Below are 22,641 nucleotides of genomic sequence, written 5' to 3'. Positions count from 1 at the left end.
TGATATTTAATGACTGTGACTAGCTGTGTTACCACTGGCTAAGTAGTTCGCTGCAGGTATTTATTGTAAGTAGAATTCCTGAAAACACATCGTATCTTTCTAACTAAAACTCATGTTTGTGCATCCCTTGCTGTCTGCAATGCATCAAAAAGCTGGCTGAGAGAGAACGAGTTCCAAGTGAAAGGAAACTTGGATACAAGCGTTAAAAAGCTGAGATTATGAAGTAAAATGTTAACTATGACATCAAATGAGAAGAACTGGCGGAAAACACGAGTGTTTTAGGGATTGAAATCCTGCCACAGACCTAAATGGGAAATCAGACAAACTGTACTTAAAAACCCAAAGTGCTGGATTGATTTGTATGTCGCTTAAAGTGCTTGGACTAATTATGGCTCCCTCTTCTGAAGATGAGTGGGAAGGAGAAGGAGTTCTTTACAGCAGGAAACCCATTCCAGACTAAATGCCTAATTAGCCCATTGTACAGCCAGCTAATATCTGGTTTTATGGTTAAGTGCAGCACTGGACCACAGGTTTTAATGCCTAGTAGACGGTGGAAGGCCAGTTTATGGAACCTGGCAAAAATCTATTGGAGGCAGATGACTAAAGCGCATAACTGTGGTTAAAAAGGGCCGTCGATTACAGAGCGTAGCTACAAGGCCGAGCCCCAAGCTCCACAGCTGAGAGAGAAGAGGCAAAGTCTTTCTCTTTATGTCAGGAAAACTACTGACAGTGAATTGCTCGTTAGTCCACTGTGCAACAAAGCTCTGCAAGGTACGCGATTGTAATTACAGCCTTAAGTGTCAAACTGAGTACGACAACAACCCAGATGATAAAAAAGAGGCTGCTGGCATTGAACCGCAGTCAACTACAAAGGAGTCGTGCTGAAGTGAAGCACGAGCCATTAAGCAAGTGGGCCATTAAATTCTCTGGAGAAGAGAGGGACAACTTTCTAGATTTCAAAGCGATGTGAACAAGGATATATTTTTTTTAACGGCTTCCACGATCCAATCAGTAGTTTTTTGGCGATATTAAACAGTAGGGATATTGCATTTTGGGTCATGTATTAAAAATTCACAAGTCTTGTTTTTCTCTGAACATCACTGAAAATATGTAAAAGTCTTTTATCCCCGTGGTTTGCCAACGTAACAGACGTTAATGAATAGCAGGAGATGTGAGCACGAAAACACAAATAATACAAATGATTGTAGACTGTTAATTTACTCATGAATGGCAGCAGGTTGAGTTCTGACTGGTAGACTAAAAACCAAAGTGGATCTACGACCGTACAGTTGACCTTTACTTGAGTGTTGCTCATTTTGGGAACTTTTGGGTTTATCTATAATATTTTACGCTCTCGACCTGACTATTTAAAGTGCCTTGGGATAATGGATAGATGAATGGATGGACAGATGGATGGATGGATGGATGGATGGATGGATGGATGGATGGATGGATGGATGGATGGATGGATGGATGGATGGCTGATAAAGGAGAGACAGACAGAGGCAGGCACGTCATCAGAGACAAGGCGAGTCAAACCCAAATATTTAAACCCAAGCGCTTTTGAACACAGACACATATAAACACTCCGGCACCAGCACTAAACCTTCGCCCAGTCCTAAGTGTTTCAATGTGTGATAACTCAGGGAGCAGCAGGAGGAAAAGATAAACTGAACTGTCCTTCTGAAGTGAAACCAACATGATTGTATATGGTTTAAAATGACTCCTGCTTGATTTTCAGGCCTATTGTGTTTATTGAGATGTGAAACGGAGGGGTGTGATTACATTCCTCTGATGGGAGCAGTAGCCACAAGCACCCCCACCCTGTCTAACAATATTTTCTGTTCCTGCTAATGGGTTTGTAACCGTTGGTATAAAAGTTCAGGGTCAGATCTGTAACCTTGTTAAATTAAAGAACACATGCAGCTGCTTTTTGTTTCTTACAGCAATTTACTCTATTACTACTCAGCTGTTTGTTATAGGTTCTATTAGTCTGGCTTTGGCTGCAGCATTTATCAAAAGTTAACCAATTTATAATAATGATTTAATAATGTTGTTTGTCCACTCATAGGTTTCTCTATAACTACTCGTCAGGATGAATTTGTTATGCATTCATTGAATAAAAAAACTATCCTGCAATCTGGTTGCTGTCACTATTGGTGAATGTTGTGTTGTAATCAGATTGATCTCTACGGAGTAGCGAGAGAAGACAGAAGCAGCAGAGAAGAGAGAGAGAGAGAGAGAGAGAGAGAGAGAGAGAGAGAGAGAGAGAGAGAGAGAGAGAGAGAGAGAGAGAGAGAGAGAGAGAGAGAGAGAGAGAGCGTGACACATGATACCAATCACATGGAAGCGCCTGGACAGGAGCCACGTCAAACACGTGAAAGCGATCAGCTTTGGACACACACACACACACACACACAATTGGCTGGAAAACTACAACAGCAGAACACCTCTGGAACAAGACCTCTAAACAACAACATTCCCTGCAGGGAGTCGCTGTAACTATGGAGGTGTTTTTGAGTGTGTACGTGTTTTCCGTGTCCAGCATCATCGACATGTGATTGATGGAACCTCATTAACTTCCATGAAATGTGACCCTGAATGATTTTCCATCAACAAACTGCTTCACATTCGTAGAAATCTTCACTTTCTCACATGCAACTTTGTCTTTTCTGAGAGAGGCCTCATCTGTTTTCTACTAAAAGATTCCCTTGACAGTAGCTGGTATTTCCACAGGTTGTCCAGAGGATCGGACACTCACCCAGTTACTGGCCAATGTCTATTAAGAGAAAGTATATGAAAGCACGAATATCCAAACTTGATAAGGACAGAAGCGGGGAAAACCAAACGATGAAAAAAGAAATGTCCACAAACCAGTTGAGGCTAACCTTTGACTCGACTGGTCTGCACAGGTTTCTTTCTTTCTATCAATCCTCAACTTCTAACATCAAATCTTTTTTTGAAAGGCATCAGAAACAAGCCATCAGCCATGATATGGTGTTCCAACCGGGGTAAATCACTGTGGTTTTGTTGGAAATCAGCGGCTATAGTTTCCAATGGAATCGAGGAACTAAGTGTGTACTTACATACAACTGATAACAAACACTTGTCTTTATGCCAAACAGGTGGCAACTAATTTACTCATCGATTAGTTGGGTCTGTTATAATACAAGGCACACACTGTGGCAGTGTCTCCTGAGGTGGGGTCGGTAAACCAGCCAATCCTGTGCCTTGTGTGAGTCACATGACGATGCTGCCCCCCCTTAAGGGATTAACGCAAACTTTTTTATCTGATTAATCAATTAATCTTAAAAAAGAATAGACAGTTTAATCGATTCTCACAAAAAGTGTGAGTTGCAGCACTAGTGTGTGCATGTATGTGTGTGTGTGTGTGTGTGTGTGTGTGTGTGTGTGTGTGTGTGTGTGTGTGTGTGTGTGTGTGTGTGTGTGTGTGTGTGTGTGTGTGTGTGTCTGCCTGCTAACCACTAGGTGTTGAGCGGGGGAGATGAGTGCATAGCAGATGTTCTGATAGCTCAGTCATTTAAAACATGAACCGATCTGGCCGCCTGGCAGCTCTCTGCTCACATCCAAAAGTCGAGACCCAAATTACACGTTGCCTCCGTAGCTGGCATGAATGATTAGAATCAGTCCCGCAATAACACCCTGGATTTGTGTCTGTTTTCGCACCGAGGGTTTGGCGCGGTAATGAGATGCTAAACTATATTACTGTGTGCCCCCTCTGAGAACCCCCATATCCGTAATTTCGGATTTCTTCATTGTAATTGGGTGCAGAGATTGTCTCTCCCATGTGGGGAAATTGTTTTACAGCCCCAAGGCCAGGTCAGTGCGCTTCATTGTGAAATATGAAAACAATACAGCAGCGGTAATGGAAAAGCAATGTTTTCTGCGAGTTTGTTAAAGATGGTATTTAAGGGATATAAGTTTTTTTCAAACTGACATCGTATCATATTGTCTTTGTTTCTATATTTTGAGTGATGAATAAATGATGCCTAAGCAACACTAAATGCTGCTTAAATCTAAATACAGAAGCACTGGTTTGCAGACATGAATGAAAACCAGAGGAGGCTTGTTTTCTTATCCCAGTTACTACTGTATTACCAGTCATTTGCATGGCTAGATATTAATGTGAATTTTATCATATCCATCATGTTTTGAAGCCACAGGATTAATAAAATGCAACATAAGCATGACCATAGCTGTCACCAGCAGGGGAAGAGTCAACAGAACTTTTTCATTACTTCTGCCAAGGAGGTAACATTTTCATTGCTGTGTGTCTTTCTCTTTGCAGGATTGCACAAAAACTACAAGAGCTGTTTTTATTGACACTTGATGGAAGCACAGCTCAAGGGCCAAGACAGAAGCCATTCAATTTTGGGGACGATCCAGACAAATGTTATCACTTTCTTTTCCTAGTGCAAGTTTTCACCAATTTCTCAGGGAATAATAAGTGGATCTGGATGTAAACTATTAGACACAAGAAGATGACTGATTTCTATTTGTGTGAGCAGCTTGACTGAATTTAAGTGGACTGTTGGCTCTTGGTAGAGGTTCTCTAGTCAGTGCCACTTTTAACAATGACGGAAAAAATCTGAAAGCCGTCTTATATTATCACACATTACAAAACCACGGGGTATCTAGTGATACGTGCAGCACTGTCATTATCCACATGTAGACCACCTGTAGTGAACCAGGTATGTAGTTTGAGCATAATTTCCCTGTATGGTCCTAGAAATCCATAAACCTAGTGATCAAGATATCTTTTGTTGAAAATAAAATGTTCTTACATAGTCTCATCTCAGATTCCTATTTATAAAAAGAAAGGAGGGTCTCTGGACTCTGGTCACCAGCAGAGGTCCGTGTTCTCTCTGGGTCTTAAGAAAAATAGGTAGAGAAACAAACCACTGAATAATAGAAGGGCCACTCTGATTGCTTCATCCACTGCACTGTGTGTGTGTGTGTGTGTGTGTGTGTGTGTGTGTGTGTGTGTGTGTGTGTGTGTGTGTCGGGGAACATGTGATCGCCTCACAGTGTCTCTTCTCATTTATTCATCACTTCATTCATTCCCTCCTTCAGTTTGCGGGCGGTGCTGAGACAGGTGGGGATGTAGCTCGAGGCACTGGGGGGGGGGGGGGGAGGGAACTTCCAGGGTTTTATAGAGGATCAAGGGTGCGTCGTAAATGTGGGGTAGCCTCATATCCTGCTTGGTAAAAGAAATAATAATAATCAAGCTGTTTTTAAAGCTGCCTGTTGAGACGAATGGAAAGTTTTTAGAGTGAGGAGAGAAAAACAAGCTCGTAGGATTTCATGTGGAGAGAGTTTTTTTTTCCTGAATGACTATGTATCTTTTGTGTGTGTGTGCGTGTAAATGTTGTAGTTAAAGGATTTAAATGTGTCTGCGTATTCTTGTGCTTGTGACTTATGTGCAAACAGCTTTGTTCAGTGGACTGAAGCTGATGCACTCTGTTGAATATTTTATCTTCCGTTGCAACTCAACACTAGCTCACAAACACACATGTGTGCACACACCTACACACACACACACACACACACACACACATACACACACACACACACACACACAAACACGTACACAGTCACACACCCATTTACACACAAACATTAAGCACAACACGCTCAGTAGTTGTTTAATGTGCTTTCCTGTTTTATTGTTTTCCGTTATAGCTCGAGCAGACGGATTGTGACTGCATATCCAGTGAGATCATGCGTTTTTCACTGTTACTCTCACTTCCCCTTGTTTGGAGACAATTAAAAACCAGACACAGTGAAATTGAACAAAATCAAACCGCTCTAAGCCACTGGGATGCAGAATTATCTCCGTGTGTGGCTGTGTGTGCGCTGGTGTTAAGGGTGGTAGCTGGGGCAGTGGCTGCAGTGATCATGTGAAGTGGGAGTGAACTGTTATCATGTCTAATGCACGGATTACATCCAGAGGGCAAACATCTGGCACGCAGACACAGACGTGGCCGACCGGCAGACAATCACGCAGCCGGGAGCCAAGAGGTGGATCAGCGCTGGGATCGCGATTGGCTGCAGATCCGATGTGAATGATGTTGTTCTGTTCAATAACGAGCAGACAGAGCAAACCACTGGCAGTGCAGTCACAGAGGTTACTGGCAGCATGATTGAGCATATGATGAAAATGTATCTCCATTAAAGGGAAATGATTTGGCTTCATTCGTCGAATTCGACCGACAAGGTCAATGTTTCACTGTTACTTTATTGTGCCGGCAGGGTTTCACGCTGATGAGTTGATCGTTTAGATTCTGTGCGCTGCCACTCACATAAAACCCAAATGAAAATAAGGAAGATTATTATCTAAGTAAGCAAACTCTTCTTCTCAAAACTACGTTCTATACAATCCAAATTTAAAACAGAGTATTAGGGTCAGATGGAAAACTAATTCTGAATAAAGTCTTAATTTAATGAGAAAAAAAGATAATATTGTGACTATTTACGTAAATTTACAACATTATTCTTGTAATGTTACGCATTTATTTATTTGTTTGTATTATGATGTCCTTATTCTCATAACGTTATAACTGTTTTTCCCACACACACACGCACACACACACACACACACGACCAGCCCGCTTCAAGTCAGCTGGATTCAGTGGAAAAAAACTAAATTCATATTTTCTGTAACTGATTGATGATAGAAACCAAATCAAACCATAACATGCACATCACTGTTCACTAAACACAAGCTAGACAACATGTTATTTACACAATAGACTGTGAGCACAATACAGAACCACTACACAGCTGGGCACTATTAGTAAAAGTCCCATGACCTAGACATGTTAATCCCTGTCCAGACATACCAAATCTCCTATAGAGCAACATGATTACTTAACCATCCGCTTTGTGGTATGCACGTGAGTGTGTACTTTATATACACATATGCATACAGAAAAATACTGTACTACTGTATTTGTGTACAGAGACACAGAGAAGTATGACGGATAAAAAACACACACATATTGTGCGTTCTCAAACACACAACCAAACATGCACTGATGGCAGATGACGAGGATTAATTGTATGATTTACACTGTACATTTCAGTTACTTATGTTCAGTTTGTGACAATTTATACATATTATTATGGTGATATACTGTTTAAGATTTTGAAAAGATTGATATTGATCCCAGTAGATGGGTAATGTGTTTTAATAGAGCATTTGTTTTTATGTGTATTAGTCCATTTATCTGTGTGAATTTCTATGTCTGTGTGAGCTCAAAGTTGTGAGTCCATCTGTGTGCACAGTGATTTGAAACGTGTGTAACCTCCTGTTATCTCACATAAGCAAGAGAGTGCTCTTTACCTGGCAGTTCACAGCCGAGGACCTCCATCCTCATGCCGATCCCAGCGGGCGACCACCTCTCCGGAAACACTCGGATGTACTGGGCCACTATCTCCTCGAACCTCCGCACCTCCGGAGTGTCGTAGTGGCCGTTGCCTTCGAAAATCTAAGAGGAGGGAAGCAAAGTCATGAGGAGAGTGGATGTTACAAGACTTCAGAGAGAAAGTAGAGAGTAAAACATTCCTTTGCTCCAGTGTAAAGCATGTTTTCCTTCCAGGTTTCACATACGTGAGCTCAGGTCGTAAACTCTCAAGGAAAATCGGTCTAAAGGCAAATGACTGACGCCTGTGAGGTAGGAGCTTTAAAGGGTGAGACATGAATCTGTGAGTGACAAGCTCTGACCTGTGTGAAATGTGTCAGGATGTGATAGAGACAGCAGAGTTCTCTGAGGCAATAGAGAAACCCGGAGGAAATCAATACAGATGAGTTATTTAATTTCTCCACTGTTTAAGTCTCATTGTGAGACAATAGGAAAATGATACGCTTGTCATAGAACAGCACTAATCAGCTTTGTTTCCCAACACAGTGTGACATGAGCCATATAAATAACAACAGAGAGTGGGTTTCCTTTTGATTTCCAAATCAGTTTTTCGAGGCCGCTTGCAACAGCCTCTGGCAAAAAGAAAAAGATTTATTACAAGCTGAGAACTGACTAGACTGCACCACACATTTAACTGGGGTGGTGCAAGTTATCATATTGGTTTCATTAATTGAATTGGATCTTCTGTCTCTCCCCATTCTAGGAATATATATATAAAAACATATGATGGATTTCCCAGGATGCCTGTTTGAAACAGACAGGCAGATGAGAGGACGCAGGATTTTAAGCAGCAGGATAAAAAGCCCGGCACTCAGTAGTGCTATTAAAGGGTTTTAAGACTCAGAAAGGAGAAGAGAGTTTAAAGTGCCCTGTCTCACTGTGTGTTAAGACTGCCGGCAGTGTTGGGTGGTGATGCAGGAAAGACATTTTTAATTAACACCCATGAGAGACAAATAGAGGGTGAGCGAAACAAGAGGATGGAGAGACGGAGAAGAAGCAGAGAGGGAGAGTACAGAAGAGTTAGAGGGACACAAAGGAAGAGGCAGGGAGAATGAAGAGTGAGGTAATTAAATTGAATTATTATCAGAGCTTTGGCTGTAATAAAATGGATTTCTCTTCTTTTTTTTTTTTACTGAAAATGACGAGGTTGAGTTAGAGAAAGAGACAAAGAGGGAGAGAGAGAAAGAGAGTGAAGAGGAATTTCTTTGAAAGACAGCTATAAATAAACTACAAATGAGGAAAAAGTGACAGTGACAATCGGAGACATGAGAGTACATGTCAGTGTGTGTGTGTGGGTGTGTGTGTGTGTGTGTGTGTGTGCTAACCTTGGCGAACCCAGTCTTGCTATCAGTGATGGACGTCCACTCTTTGCCGGTCAAGCTGTGCGCCAGTTTGTACTTCCTGACAAATGCTCTGTTCTCGGCGCTGGTGCTGCCCTCCAGCCCTCTTGCACCCTGGGTAATAATGCCTCGCACCATCTTGGGCACACCCAGGTCCACCTACATTACAGAGAGAAGAGTTATTAATGTTAGCTGCCTGTTTTCAACATAGACACCGATCAAGTTCCAGATCCCATATATAAATATTCTTTTATTAAAAATGTATTTTTGAAACTTTTTATGTCCACTTAAAAACTATTAGCTCTCTTTTTTAATATTTTGATTATATTTTCAAACTTTTAAGCTCTTTGGTATAAACTTAAAATTAAACTTAATCATTATTTGTAAACATTCTTTAGGGATATTTTAATTATCTTAAGTTTTAAGTGATAACTTAGCATTACACCTATAGTTTTCATTTTTAAACATTACATTTTTCAAACATTTCAAATTGCTCCATCTTGAAAAATTCAAAAAAATCGTTTCAATCATGATTGAACATCTTTACATGTACTGTGCTGTGATAAAGTCCCTCACCTGGAGCCACTCTTCTCCAGCGATGGGCTGTGTGGGGTTGGGGAACCAGCCAGAGCGACTGGCCACCAGTCGGGCTGCTCCCATGGAGCCGTGGATGTCCCTCATGGAGGAGGCGGAGATCTGGGAGTCGGGCAGCAGCCCAGACAACATGCCCTGGAGCTCTGAGCAGGGAGCATCTAACACAGCACACAGAGAAACATAACATTTATATTAAAATCTGCCAGGAAGTGAGATATTCATTTGAAAATAATTGAAAATGGTGATAGTGATGTTTTAAGGTAATTTGCAGGCTGATACCTACTATTATCATTATTCTTTACTGACTGTTGGATTTTGCTACACCCTGGTTTAATGAAATTTTTTTTTCTCAAAGATCTTACTGATTGGTATTGACTTTAAGGTCAAGAATAATTTGGTGTTTCCATTTGATATCATCTTGGTACGTGCTCTCACAGGTTGTGACAAAAACAACCACAACGGGTTGTGTTGTGCTCCTCAGCCCCTCTGAGCTGCTCTCTATCAACCCATTTCATTATTTTCCCTTCCTGCTGCAAAGTTGCTGCATAACTTTAACTGAGCTACCGAAGGGGATTCGTCACAGGGAATTGAGCCTGAAAACAGAAGAACTAAATGAAAGCAAGCTGCAGATCAAAGTGATACTGTTTAATGTGCTTTAGTCTAACAAGAATTAAAATATGGTCATGCCATGAAAAAAGCCACACGGAAAAAGCACAAAGGGAACAAAACAGAGTGACCATTTGCATTTAAAAATGGAGAGGACTCAAACATTATGGCATTGGAAGAGAGATGAAGGGATGAAGATGAGAGGGAAAGAAACAGAAGGAGGAATAAAGCAGCGAGATAGAGGGTGAGGATGAGGAGTTTAAGGACAAGGGGGAGATAAAGAGAGAGGCAAAAGGTCAAGTAGAGATGGACTGAAAAGAGAGCTCGTGGAGAGGAAGGGTGTGAAAGATAAAGAGAGGAGTAGGAGGAGGAGGAGGAGGAGGAGGAGGAGGAGGAGGAGGAGGAGGAGGAGGAGGAGGAGGAGGAGGAGGAGGAGAGCGGCCTGACAGTGAAGGCTGACGGTGATTGATGGTGACATTCTCTGGGTCTTCCAGGAGATGAAAGCTTAATGTTGTGACGTTTGCAACTGGGCCTCACTTTGGTGAATAATGGATGAAGAGTAAACAACAACAACAACAACGGCAGCAGCAGCAATGGCCAGGGCAAGATGAGTCAACGCACGCTTCAGGACTGATTAGCTGAGAAGAAAATTATGTCATTGTTTTGTTTATTCAACTGGACTGGACACCAGCAGGAGTTTTATCGCAGGAGTGCAGTGGGAGTCGATAGTGGGAGAATATCATCTCTGGAGATCGCAGGAACAGAAATAGAGAGATATGACACGACAGCAGGAGAGCCCTTAAAGCACACACACACACACACACACACACACACACACACACACACACACACACACACACACACACACACACACACACACACACACACACACACACACACACACACACACACACTTACACAAAGCAATACATCCACAAGCTCGTAGTGGTTGGAGAGTCGAGGTCTCTCACAGGTTGAAACACACTTTCTCTCACTCACGCTCTGATGTCGTACTAAATGTACACACTACATGAGCCCAGTGAGGAAAAAACAAACAAAGGAGCTAAAAATAAATGAATGATAGGTGCCGCAGGGCCCGAATAAAAAAAGATTACAGTGGGAGAGAAGGAAGGATGGAGGCGAGGCGGAGCTGAATGAGGCATGGGATAGGGAGAATTTAAGGGTGGGATCGATTGAGAGAGGTGGGGGGGGGGGGGGGATTGGGAACAGAGGCTTTCCACAAAGGTGATGGAAGGACGGAGGAGAAAAGGCAGAACGAGGAGGAAAGAAAAACCAGAGCGACAGTGAAGAGGGATCGGCAGAAAGTGAGGAAAAAGTCGAGCGAGGGACATAAAAGTGTGATTTAAGTTAATGACATGTCACCGGCTGACTGCTTTATGACCTCCTTTATAGGCCTGTGTGGGGCATTATCACCCCCCCCCCCCCCGGCAGTGTGCGAATGTGTGTGCTCGCCAAGACGTCTGAGTGCAGGGCGGAGAAGAAGGAAAGATACGGCACGGCTAATAGCAGATATGTTTTCCTCATGAGGTTCTCTCTGCAGGTAATAAACATATCTCAGGGAAAGTGTTTGTTTTGCTCTGAAGTAACCGACTCAGTCCCCCCCCCCCCCCCCCCCCTTCCCTTCAACAGAGGACAACCCAGTCTGAAGGTGTCAGGAGTTTGCATATAAGAAGTCAGTGTTTTCCTCTGGGCTGGTGATGGATTGCTGACATTACGCGGTGGCAGAAATGGGCAATATCCCCGGGAAGGGACTTGGCCAAAAGATGTGTTGAATGGATTCTCCGGGCTGAGAGGAGTGAGGGAAGTAGGCTGATGTATAATGCAATTTCAGGTGTTAAAATAGGGTAAAAAAAAAAAAAAAGAAGGGGCAATTTGTGGAAAAGAACACAGGTTAGGGTACCTGATATATGCCACGTCTGTCTACTTTACCTGCTGTATCACTCTGCCTCTCTCATGCAAACACACACACACATGCACTTATACACAAACACACAAACACACACACACACACACGCACGGTATCATATTGTTATGGTGTGATTGTGATTTGTGTGGGTGCTGAAATAGCCCTCCTAGATAAGAGCATATCTGTCCCTCTCAATGGCAGCAGAGAGAGGCTCTAACCCAATAATGACACAGGGGTGCTGGGACACACACACACAGACACACACACGAACACACACACAGATAGAAACATATGCTTCTATCTTTGAGAGGACACATATTACATTTTCCATTGCCCCTTACCCTATATCCTAAAGTATTACAACTGAATGCCTAATCTCAAACCCCGAACTTTACCTCAACCTCTTACCCCTAAAGCGCCGTTTGAAGTTTTGGAGACAAAACGTTCCCGCTCTTGATGTTGGCCTCACAAAGATAGAAGTACAAGTAGGCACACACACACACACACACACACACACACACACACACACACACACACACACACACACACACACACACACACACACACACACACACACACACACACACACACACACACACACACACACACACACACAGAGAGACAGGCTAATTAAGTTTTATCTATTTATAGTATTGAGCTGATTATGCCGGTTGAAATCGTGTTTGTTTGCCAGGGCTGCAGATGAAAGCTGAGAGCCTGTTACTCTCTGATGTTATCACCCACACATCACACTCTAGTATTATTCTATTAGGACTGTGAGTGTTTCTTTTTGTGTGTGTGTGTGTGCGTGTGTATGTGTTTAAGTGTGCGTTGTGCGAGTGGGAGACATAGAGGGAGGATATGTACATGAAAGAGCGAGGGCAAGAGTGTGAGTGCACTTGTGATGTGTGTGTGTGTTTGTGTGTGTGTGTGTGTGTGTGTGTGTGTGTGTGTGTGTGTGTGTGTGTGTGTGTGTCTGTGTGAAGGGAGAGAAACCGTTTGGGGAAAGTAGATTCAAGTGTGAATAGGAGCATTGAATGGATTAATAGGTGGACAAATTACTGAATTATTCAATATTAGATTATTTGAATACAGACGGTTGAAAAGACCCTTTCAAGTTTTCCTCTTCTTCTCCTGGAGAGGTTTTCTAAGGGAGTTATTTTCTGCTCTGACCCACCTTCTGACCTGTTGTAAAAGCCAGTATATCACTGGTATAAAACTTGGCAGGACGAATACATGTGTGTTTTCACAGAAACGAGTCCCACGAGGAGGCAGGAGGGGAAAAATAATATATTTCATCTTCCTTACCGGTGATCTGACAGCCGTACAGCTCGAAGCGCAGAGCGATGCCGTTCTTCCAGGTCTGAGGTCGGACTCGCACGAAGCGGGCCAGGACCGGCTGAGGGATCCGATTGAGGACCACCTCTGTGGCATCCACGTTGGCATGGAAAACCTATGAAGAGAGAGGAGAGGAGGACATTTACTTCACTGTTTTCCTGAGCAGAGGAGGGGTGCAACAGGGTCTCAGTTTCAGGGACAGAGGAGATTGAACACACGTCCTCGATACGACAAAGGAGCCGCCCTGATATCACTGGGTCCTACATCATTATCATTTTGTTCCGCTAGTCTATCAGCCTCATGCCTGCAGGTTAAATACGGAGCTGGAGTCAGATTGTGTTGAGTCCACAGACGTGACGTGTCGGGGGGGGGGGGGAGGGAGCGGCCACCAGGCTCTGGAGCTGACTCACTCACACAGAGTGTCTTGTTTATTTAACCCTCGTTTACACAGAAATGTAAAAGCAACAGGAGGGATTTAGGAGGAGAAACAAGACAAACTCTAACAACAGTTTAGAAAGTTTTGACAGCATCATAAATTAACACCAGTCCAAGAGGCCAGGGGACTTCAAGTGCACAAACAATATAAACACTGTGCCTGTACACAACAGCAGTAAGGAGTGTTTAGGATTATTTATGTACACACACACACAGACACACACACATACATATGCATACGCAGGCACACAGAGACACACAATCTACCTTTCACCACCTGACACAGAGCCCTGCCAGCTTCTCCCCACTGTGTGTGCAGTCACACACACACACACACACACACAATGATTTCCTCAGAAAACACACACAGATCCAGATGAAAGGGAAATTGAATGCGAGCGCACACATGGTCAGAAGAAGTGTTTCTGTCTCCTGACAACAAGACTTCATCTCTCTGTCTATCAGCCCCGGTGTCATCTCCGTCCGGCTCGCCGCAGGAAAACGCAGCTGGAGCTTCTTGCTCTTTCCCCTATTATTTCACTTTCTTCCCTCCGCTCTGTCTGTCTCTTCAACATCTCTCTCCTCCTCTCTCTCTCTCCTCCTCTCTCTCTCTCCTTCTCTCTCTCCCTGCCACGATGATATACTGCTATACATTTAAGGAGGAAAAAATCCATTACAGGACCTCAAAGGCTGTTTTCCCTACGTGCCTCTAACACTCTTTCTATTATGTTACATCAGTGTTGAAAACACCACATAGTGTGTGTATTACAGGTAGCAGTAAACCTCATTCAGCAGAGGCAAAAGGCCATGCAATTACTTGCTTGGGTACTCGTTTATAGATGTTAGCTTTGTTTGGGTGTGAACGTGTGTCTGTGTGTGTAAGTTCACTACTTTCCTCCTGTTCTCAATCCATTAAACCACAGGACCCGTCAGGAATATGGGTGAAGGGTGTTTCCGACTTGAAGAAACCAGAAGGCCACTGGTCCAGCGGGGAATTGAACCCGCGACCCCCAGGGTGTACGACACAAAGTCAGACCCAGTGAACTCGTGCCCTCGCTCTAGCCTTAATACCAGAAACTGTGACCAGTTAAATGATGGAAAAATGCCCAAAGGCCCCGAAAGACTTAATGGGATTGTGGTATCGGAGTGTAATTACAAGTGTGTGTGAGCATGTGTGTGTGTCTGTGTGTAAAAGTGTAATTATGCAGTCTCACTCTCTGGATTTGAGAGCTGGCGGGTGTTTTCTGATTTCCCTTGGTGCACACTGTGACATTCCTTCAGCACATGTATGCGCACACACACGCTCACACACACACACACACACATATTTTAAGCACTGTATGTGTCGCCTATATAAGAGTGTGTGAAAGTCTAATGTTGTTGCTGCCATTTTACATGTTTTTAAATTTGCAGTGTACTGTTTCAATTTGTGTACGTGTAGATATGTGTATGTGTGTGTGTTGTGTGTGTGTGTGTGTGTGTGTGTGTGTGTGTGTGTGTGTGTAGCTGGGACGTCTGAGAACTGTTTACATTCTGTCTATGGACATAAATCTGGCGTCCTTTGTTTTGTTTAGTGTCACCAAACACACTCTGTTTCAGCTGCTGCTTGATGTACTGTTACACTCTCGCTGTTCCGTCGTCCCACACGGCCACACACCAACACTATCTTCATAAGCACGGGGCGAAAAAAATACTCTGTATAATATTCTGTCTCAATGCTATAAGTTAACTTCACTGTCAAAATGTAAATATGCTTCTTTTCCACACAGCACATGGGGCATAATTTGCACTGAGGTGTGACTTTAACAGGAGATTCAACCTTCCTGTTACAGTTGATTGAGTTGTTTAACTAAGTGATGACTGTTTCTAAAACCTCTACTTACCATAATTAAACAAATAATCTTAGGCTTTGTTCTAAAGGGAGGAAGTGATGTTTGGATTTTAGTCACATCAGCCGAAACAAAAGGCAGCAAACATTTCACTTTTAAAAACAATATACCTCCAGTCTGTTTAAAACAATGGCTCTTGACAGCCATTCAGGAGGTGCCCACACACACACATGTGTAATCCATGTAGATACACAAGCTGTCACCATGGGAACAACAACCGGGCGACAGAGGGACACAGACTCGGTGCTTACGCTTACTTTGGCTTACATTAACAGTTAGTGTGCGAGAATCCATCTATCCATCCATTATCTATACCTCCTATCCTCTTGAGGACCACAAGAGTGTGAATATGTGTGAATATGATCATAAGATATCCGTCATGTAATTTATTCATTTTGCCTGGTGTATGTCCTTTATCTCTTTGCTTCTCTTTTATTCTGTGTGCTCACATGTACAATATTTGAACACAGGCAGTTCCCTCATCAAAGTAAAGCTGTTTCTCATTTTGATGGTTTCTTTCAGACCAAAGCTGCGTTTCCTGACTGAGCCCACAGCCCATTGAGTTTACTTATTAATCAGCAGTCACATCCAAGCCGTTGCCGCTCTGTTATGCTGAAATAATCTCAACAAACAGACATATACAATGAAAATAGATGTACACAACAGATGTATGCATGGGAAATGCCTGACCTCAACGTTGCAGTCGGACCAGCACTAGAACGAGTCGGGCTGGGTTACTACTCCTCTAACCTCAGGTCAGATGGATATATGCAGCCTCCTTGTGCATGTGTCAACAAAACTATTTTTCCTTGTGTTCCAACAGATTGAACAAATCCCCCCCCCCCCCTTCATGTTGTGTCTGTGCAGTGAGGATCCACAGTGAGCAGGCGACAGATGATACGTGGCCTCCCTGAGGTCTTAAACTGATCTGTCTTAAAGGCTTCAGCAACAATCTGGACTTCACCTGAAACCCAGCTCACGTTAAAGTGTGTGTGTGTGTGTTGTTCTGTGCAGGTTGGTTCCTCCTGTGTTTAGAGACACGGGAAGATGGCGCCAGGGTGAACAGACGCTTGACTCTACACCTCTTCTGCTGTCGCTCCCTCCGTCTATTTTTTTATTCAAATTATAGGTTCTCTCTCTGAAGTTCAAAGGTCACAGACATGAAGGAAAGTGATGTTTTCTCCTTCTTACACAAAGTGCACGACTGCACTGAATAACAATAGTGTGCAGTGGACAGGAGGCGACTAACCAGGTCTAGCGTGTAACTACGAGGGATATGTTCACCCCAAGGGAAAGGAAAGAACAGGTGTGTGAGGTGTGTGTCTGTGTGTGTGTGTGTGTGTGTGTCTGTGTGTGGTCGTGCCGTTAGCCTGCAGGGCCACAGTCAGTCAGCCAGCAAGGACCAGCACAGACTTGCTGAATTATTCAAATGTCCATGCTGCGTGTTGTGTGTGTGTGTGTGTGTGTGTGTGTGTGTGTGTGTGTGTGTGTGTGTGTGTGTGTGTGTGTGTGTGTGTGTAGACAGAGTTATAAAATAGTAAAACAAGAGCCATCTCCTCTCATTTCATCATTTCGAGTAATGTGTCTCTGACAGCTAAATCTGTGTGAGTGTGTGTGTGTGTGTGTGTGTGTGTGTGTGTGTGTGTGTGTGTGTGTGTGTGTGTGTGTGTGTGTGTGTGTGTGACAGTCGTGAACAAGACTCACAAACCAGGCGGCACATGGCACACAAGTATTATCCCCCTTTGTCCCTTTCCTCTCTTTAACTCCCAGATTTTCTTTCTTCGTTTGTCACAAACTCTTTTTCCTCCCCTTCTCCTCTGACCTCTCCCTGCCTCCTGCCTTCCCTTCACCTCCCAGCCTCCCTCCCTCTCCTCTGTCACTTTCTTTTCTATCCCCCCCTCCTGACATCCTCTTCAGGCTGCGTTGCCGAGACCTCTGATCTATCCACAGGGACTTCTGGTCAACACCCTTGTCTGCTTTTCTCATTATTCTCCCTCTCCTCCTCCACTTCGTTCATCCGTCCATCCCTTTCTCTCGCTCGGCGGTTCCCCTGTGAACACTTCTCCCCCCCCCCCACTCCTGCCTCCTTCCTTCACTCACTTTTTCCCCTATGAACCTCGCTTCTCTCCCTCCGGTTCCCACCTCTCGTCCTCCCTTTGCACCGCTCACTTCCTCCTCTCTCCATCAGCTCAATGCTTGACTGCTTGACCTTCTGCTTTTGTTTTTCTGCCTTTCTTTCTTTACAGTTTTTTTCCCAAAACTTTCCTTCACTTTCTTCTCATCACGATCTGCCTCCCTCTCCTTCCACCAACGCCTCCCTCGTCCCTCTCTCCGCCATCCTCCTCCTCTCTCGATCCATCCATCCTCCCTCCCACAGATTAAGGTGGGAATAGGAGGTTTTGGTCTTGGCTGAGGTCCAGCGTTTGTAATGGCCGCAGACAGTTCCGCCTGCAGCAATTCAGGAGGGCTGCGTAATTACATTTATAGCACATCGAGCTTAAATGCACCACAACTAGCAGAAGGTCTCAAACTCCTCCTGACAGCGGCTCAAACTGAGACAACATCATTTCTCCACCCGAGGGCTCAGGTCACTGAAAATTGCTCATTTTTTGCTTGTCATGTGTGCAACCCCCCCGAACCCAGCCCACAGCCAATTTCTCTCACTGAGTCAAAGGAGTGCGTGAGTATTACAGATAGAGCCATTATCTTTTTCTTTTTCTCCCGTTCTTTTAGAACATTCACAGTAAAAGTGAACCGACATGACCCGATCATCAAGAGAGGATGTAAGAAACGGCTGCTGTACAATAAAAAAAGCAGAGAGGCTGATAAAGAAATGCAGAATTATTCATGGATAAAAAGAAGTTAGAGAAAGAAAGTAAAAGTTGGCGAAGACTCAACCACTTACTCTGGTGCATATGTCTGGAGTCGGTGTCATTTTTTGAGCCTGTCAGTGAATATTACTTTCTCTGGCTCTGAAAAGTTCCTGCACGTTAACATGTTTTCCATATGTCCCATCTGGGTTCACCACAGGCCTTTAATGACATTATCAAATACATTACAGATCACACAAGTCAGGAGGACGCTGTGACAGAGGCTCCGCCCCTATGGGCTTGCTGCCAGATGTTAAAAACCACTGCGTGTGTTTGTGTGTGTGTGGCTGTGTGTGTGTGTGTGAGGCTGCTTTATTAAGAGCTACTCATCCGTGACAAACATTTAAACACAACATTTGTCACATATGTGTTATAAATGTGTGCATGCAGAACTATGTTGTGAGTTTGTATGAGCACTGGTAGGTAAGTATATGCTGTGCTCATACTTCTACTTCTTTTTTTTCAGTCCATATCGCTCCCATTCATTTTTTTTCCTACTTTAATTCCTCTTCGTCATAAAATAATATTTCAGCAATTCTTCTACACTGACAAGCACATAAATAACACACGCACCCACACACACGCGCCGAAAAATAAAAAATCATTTGTTTAAACAGTATAAATTTTACCTGCCTATTTCCTGATGACTTTCTCAGCAACATGTGGGAGGAGGGAACGGAGTGATTGACAGTATAGGATGGAAAGGAGAGCAAAGACTTGAAGAGTCAGATGAATGAAGATGTGGAGAGAGTGAATGAGCGGAGGATGCAAAAGGTTGAGTGTATGAAAAAGGAAAGAGAGAAGGATGGATAGATGCACAGTTCAGAGCAGGTTCAACACGTGGAGTGGAGCTACTGCATGTATGGTAACACAGGTGGTTTGTCCAACAAACAGAAGGTCGGTGGTTTGATCCCTGGCTTCTCCAGTCTGCATGCTGAAGTGTTCTTAGGCAAGATACTGAACCCAAAACTGCCTCAATCGGCTCTGCAGGTATAGTATATAAAGTTTATAGTAGGGCAGTTATATAGTAGCGCTGTATGAATTTGTGTGTAATTGGGTAAATCTGGCTTGTTCTGAAGATCGCTTTGAGTGGAATAGACTGGAAAAGTGTTAAATAAATATATAAAAACAGTACATTTACCATTTATATAATATATGTTATATATGCTTTTAATATAAGGCTGTCGTGCATATCCCTGCAAGTGATCCACCATCTGCTCCCAATTATAAAAACGATTTCTGTGAATTATCTTGTGAATGCTGACAAAGCATTTCAGACACCTGACCTATAAAACACTGCCAAAGATCCTCTTGGCTGGAGCCACTGAGTGATTTGTGTGTCTTTCTAACATAAAACACAAACACACACACACACATACACTTAACACACAACCCCCAATAGATGATAGAGACAGCCAAGGTGGCAAGGTTGCTGCGTACTGGCCTGTCAGAGGTGTGTCAGTTGAGAAGTGACACCATCGTTTTTCTCTTTCTGTCTTTCTTAGCTCCTCTCTGCCTCCTCTTTAATCCTTCACTCGAAGAGCAGAGGAAGCACCTTAACATAAAGATCCATTTGCAAGATTGTATAGGGTATGAACACATATCTGATTCAAATCCATCATATACCAACTAGACAAAGTCGTGGATGAAAAGAAACAACTGATAACCCCGAGCTGAACCATTCATATTCTTGTAACCCAAGGCCAAATGGCTCATAAGACAGTTGCCATTGGCTCGAGGTTGTGTGTGCATGTATGTGTGTTTGCATTTACAAGACAGATCAGAACTCACAGATGCTACTTAACTCCACACTGCACCGATTCAATTGAATTAAACCATCGTAATTAAACCGTTTTTTTATCCTCTTTTTTCTATCGTACCTCTACTTAATTATCTTCACTACTTTCCTCCACAGTTCCCAATGATTCATCAATCATTTCTGTGGGAGTCGGCCTGGGTTATAAGCCTTCTGGGACCTGCAGTCCACAGAGGAACCCCAGATGGTTCGCCTGCATCTCCTGTTTCCCTCTTGCAGCAACAGGCGTATCAGAATGTGCATCTGTGAGCGTGTGCATGAAGGAATACGAGTTTATAGCACGTAGCTAGACGTGGCATTAGACCGCAAAATACCTCAACCTCAGCCACTGGAATGCTCCTTTACTTTAATTGGAGTTGCAACCATTTTAAAAGACTCTCGAACCCTCTGCTTCTCCTCTAGCCTGCACCCTGGACTGCAGCGATGACACATCATGCCTTAACACCTCCGGGACAAACAGCCTCGGAAACCCCGTCCAACCAGGTCAGCGTTCGGCAGAGCTCTGACCAGCGCCAGTAACAGAAACCAGATGGGATGTGAAAAGCAGGCTGCGGTGGAGATGCAGTTGCGTACAATGATGTAAGGAATCACTCTGAGACGTGTGCCGACTCTGGCTGGGTCGTAAAGCGTTAAATGAAGCCAGCTGAGGAGCGGTGGAAAGGCTGTAATTGCAGACACCAGTTGAATTTCGGGCGTGTGGTCAACTCTTGCTGCATATATTCCATCTCATATTTCGCTGGGCCACTTCCATGCGGGTACATGTTGAGGCATGCGTGTCACCTAAGAGCCTCCAGACCCTCTTTAATTGCCTTGACTTCTTTCTCAAGCCCTCGGAAAGGCAATGTGTGTACGTGTATGTGAACTGAAGGTACCTTGTGATTCTTGCCATGTCTGTAGACCATCCAGTCCTCCCCGTTGGTGCTGACCTCCAGCTTAAAGGTGGTGACGTGGTACGCCTTTTCAGTTTCCTTGGAAATGGCGCCCTGCGTGGCAATGCCGGTTAGCACCTTCAGAGTGTGGAGATCCACCTGTAGACCAGGAAGAGCAAGTAGGTTTTAATCAAGGTTTTACATAAATCATAAAACAAAACAGTAAAGAACAGAAACAAGGTGAAAACGGGTGTATACAATTTCATAATAAAAGCCTCACATCCTGATAATAGAATATAAATTGGGGGAAACACAGGAGAAATTCCCTATCCATTCTGGTTTAAGTGTCACAACCCGAGGATGAAACAAACATTCAATAGGTTAAAAACAGACTAAAATATGCACCTGGACCTATCAGCCTCCACCTCTCGACACCTCTCTTTTCCGCTCCTCCTCCTCATCTCCCTCTTTCTCTTTCTGTTTCTCTCCTCCTCTGTGTCTTTCTCCTCACAGATCGATAGTAATGACCCGGGGCTCATTTTAATTTCCTCCCATACAATAGCAATAATCACCTCCCCATCCTGATTGTGGAAGCCATGCTACGTGTCTTGCATGCTGCTCGCTGTGTTGTAATAAACCTGCACAGCGCCAGACGTGGGCTTCATATCCCTTTTATTTCAAAGCCCCTTTAAGTAAATAGACGATTGTAAAGAACTCAACCTCATTATATTTTGATCATATTTTCATATTACTTTTATTTGATACTATTAATGATTGCAATTGAATGAAAACCTGCAGTTTAAAATATACTTAAAGTTAAACATTAGAATTGCATTGTTCCTTTGGTGCGAATCCAAAAAGGCTAAGCATTTAACCCCCCCTTACCCCCTGCAACTGCATTTGTATTTCATGTATTTCAGTTCTCAAATGAATGACATATTATTAGCATATTGGGACTGTGACTGGAGATCATTGCATGTACTTAACAAAACAAGATTTTAAGACAGAGCCAGGCTGCAGACAAATAAGGAGGAGAGAATGAGGAAGGTTCTACTCCGAGTTAAAACATTTATTCTCCTCCGTTGTGGCTGTTGAAACCTGTAGATTAATCAGAGCCTGTTGTCTGTGTGCACAGTGTGTGTGTGTGTGTGTGTGTGTCCCACTGGGGTGTAGTACAAAACACTAGGGGAGGTAAAATGCTGCGTTTGTTATCTGTCAGAGAGACAGGTGTTTTCGATTACATCCAACACACACACACACACACACACACACACACACACACACACACACACACACACACACACACACACACACACACACACACACACACACATTCACACACACACACACACACACACACACACACACACACACACACACACACACACACACACAGGGCCACATGCTTAGGGCCAGACAGAGATCCACCAAGACAACTAATCGATAGTCTGGAACCAAGGAGAGATACAGATGAGTAGAGAAAGAGGGGAGAGGAGTAAGTGAGAAAGGGAG

At 43.6% G+C, this 22,641-nt stretch overlaps 1 protein-coding gene across 1 annotated transcript in view; it reads right to left on the bottom strand.

Annotated features, from left to right (window-relative positions):
• LOC133021665 (neuropilin-2-like) overlaps window positions 1–22,641 on the bottom strand; it is an 86,902-nt gene that overhangs the window by 23,628 nt on the left and 40,633 nt on the right. The window contains exons 7-11 of the mRNA XM_061088612.1: window positions 21,133–21,288; window positions 13,221–13,365; window positions 9,362–9,537; window positions 8,771–8,944; window positions 7,367–7,511 (exon numbers count right to left, since the gene is read on the bottom strand). Coding sequence (XP_060944595.1) covers window positions 7,367–7,511; window positions 8,771–8,944; window positions 9,362–9,537; window positions 13,221–13,365; window positions 21,133–21,288 — 796 coding nt within the window. The remainder of the gene's footprint in view (window positions 1–7,366; window positions 7,512–8,770; window positions 8,945–9,361; window positions 9,538–13,220; window positions 13,366–21,132; window positions 21,289–22,641) is intronic.

This window comes from Limanda limanda, chromosome 16, assembly GCF_963576545.1.
Source record: "Limanda limanda chromosome 16, fLimLim1.1, whole genome shotgun sequence".
Lineage (NCBI taxonomy): Eukaryota > Metazoa > Chordata > Actinopteri > Pleuronectiformes > Pleuronectidae > Limanda > Limanda limanda.
Note: the sequence above shows the minus strand (reverse complement) of the source record. Positions and strands in the feature narration are given on the sequence as shown.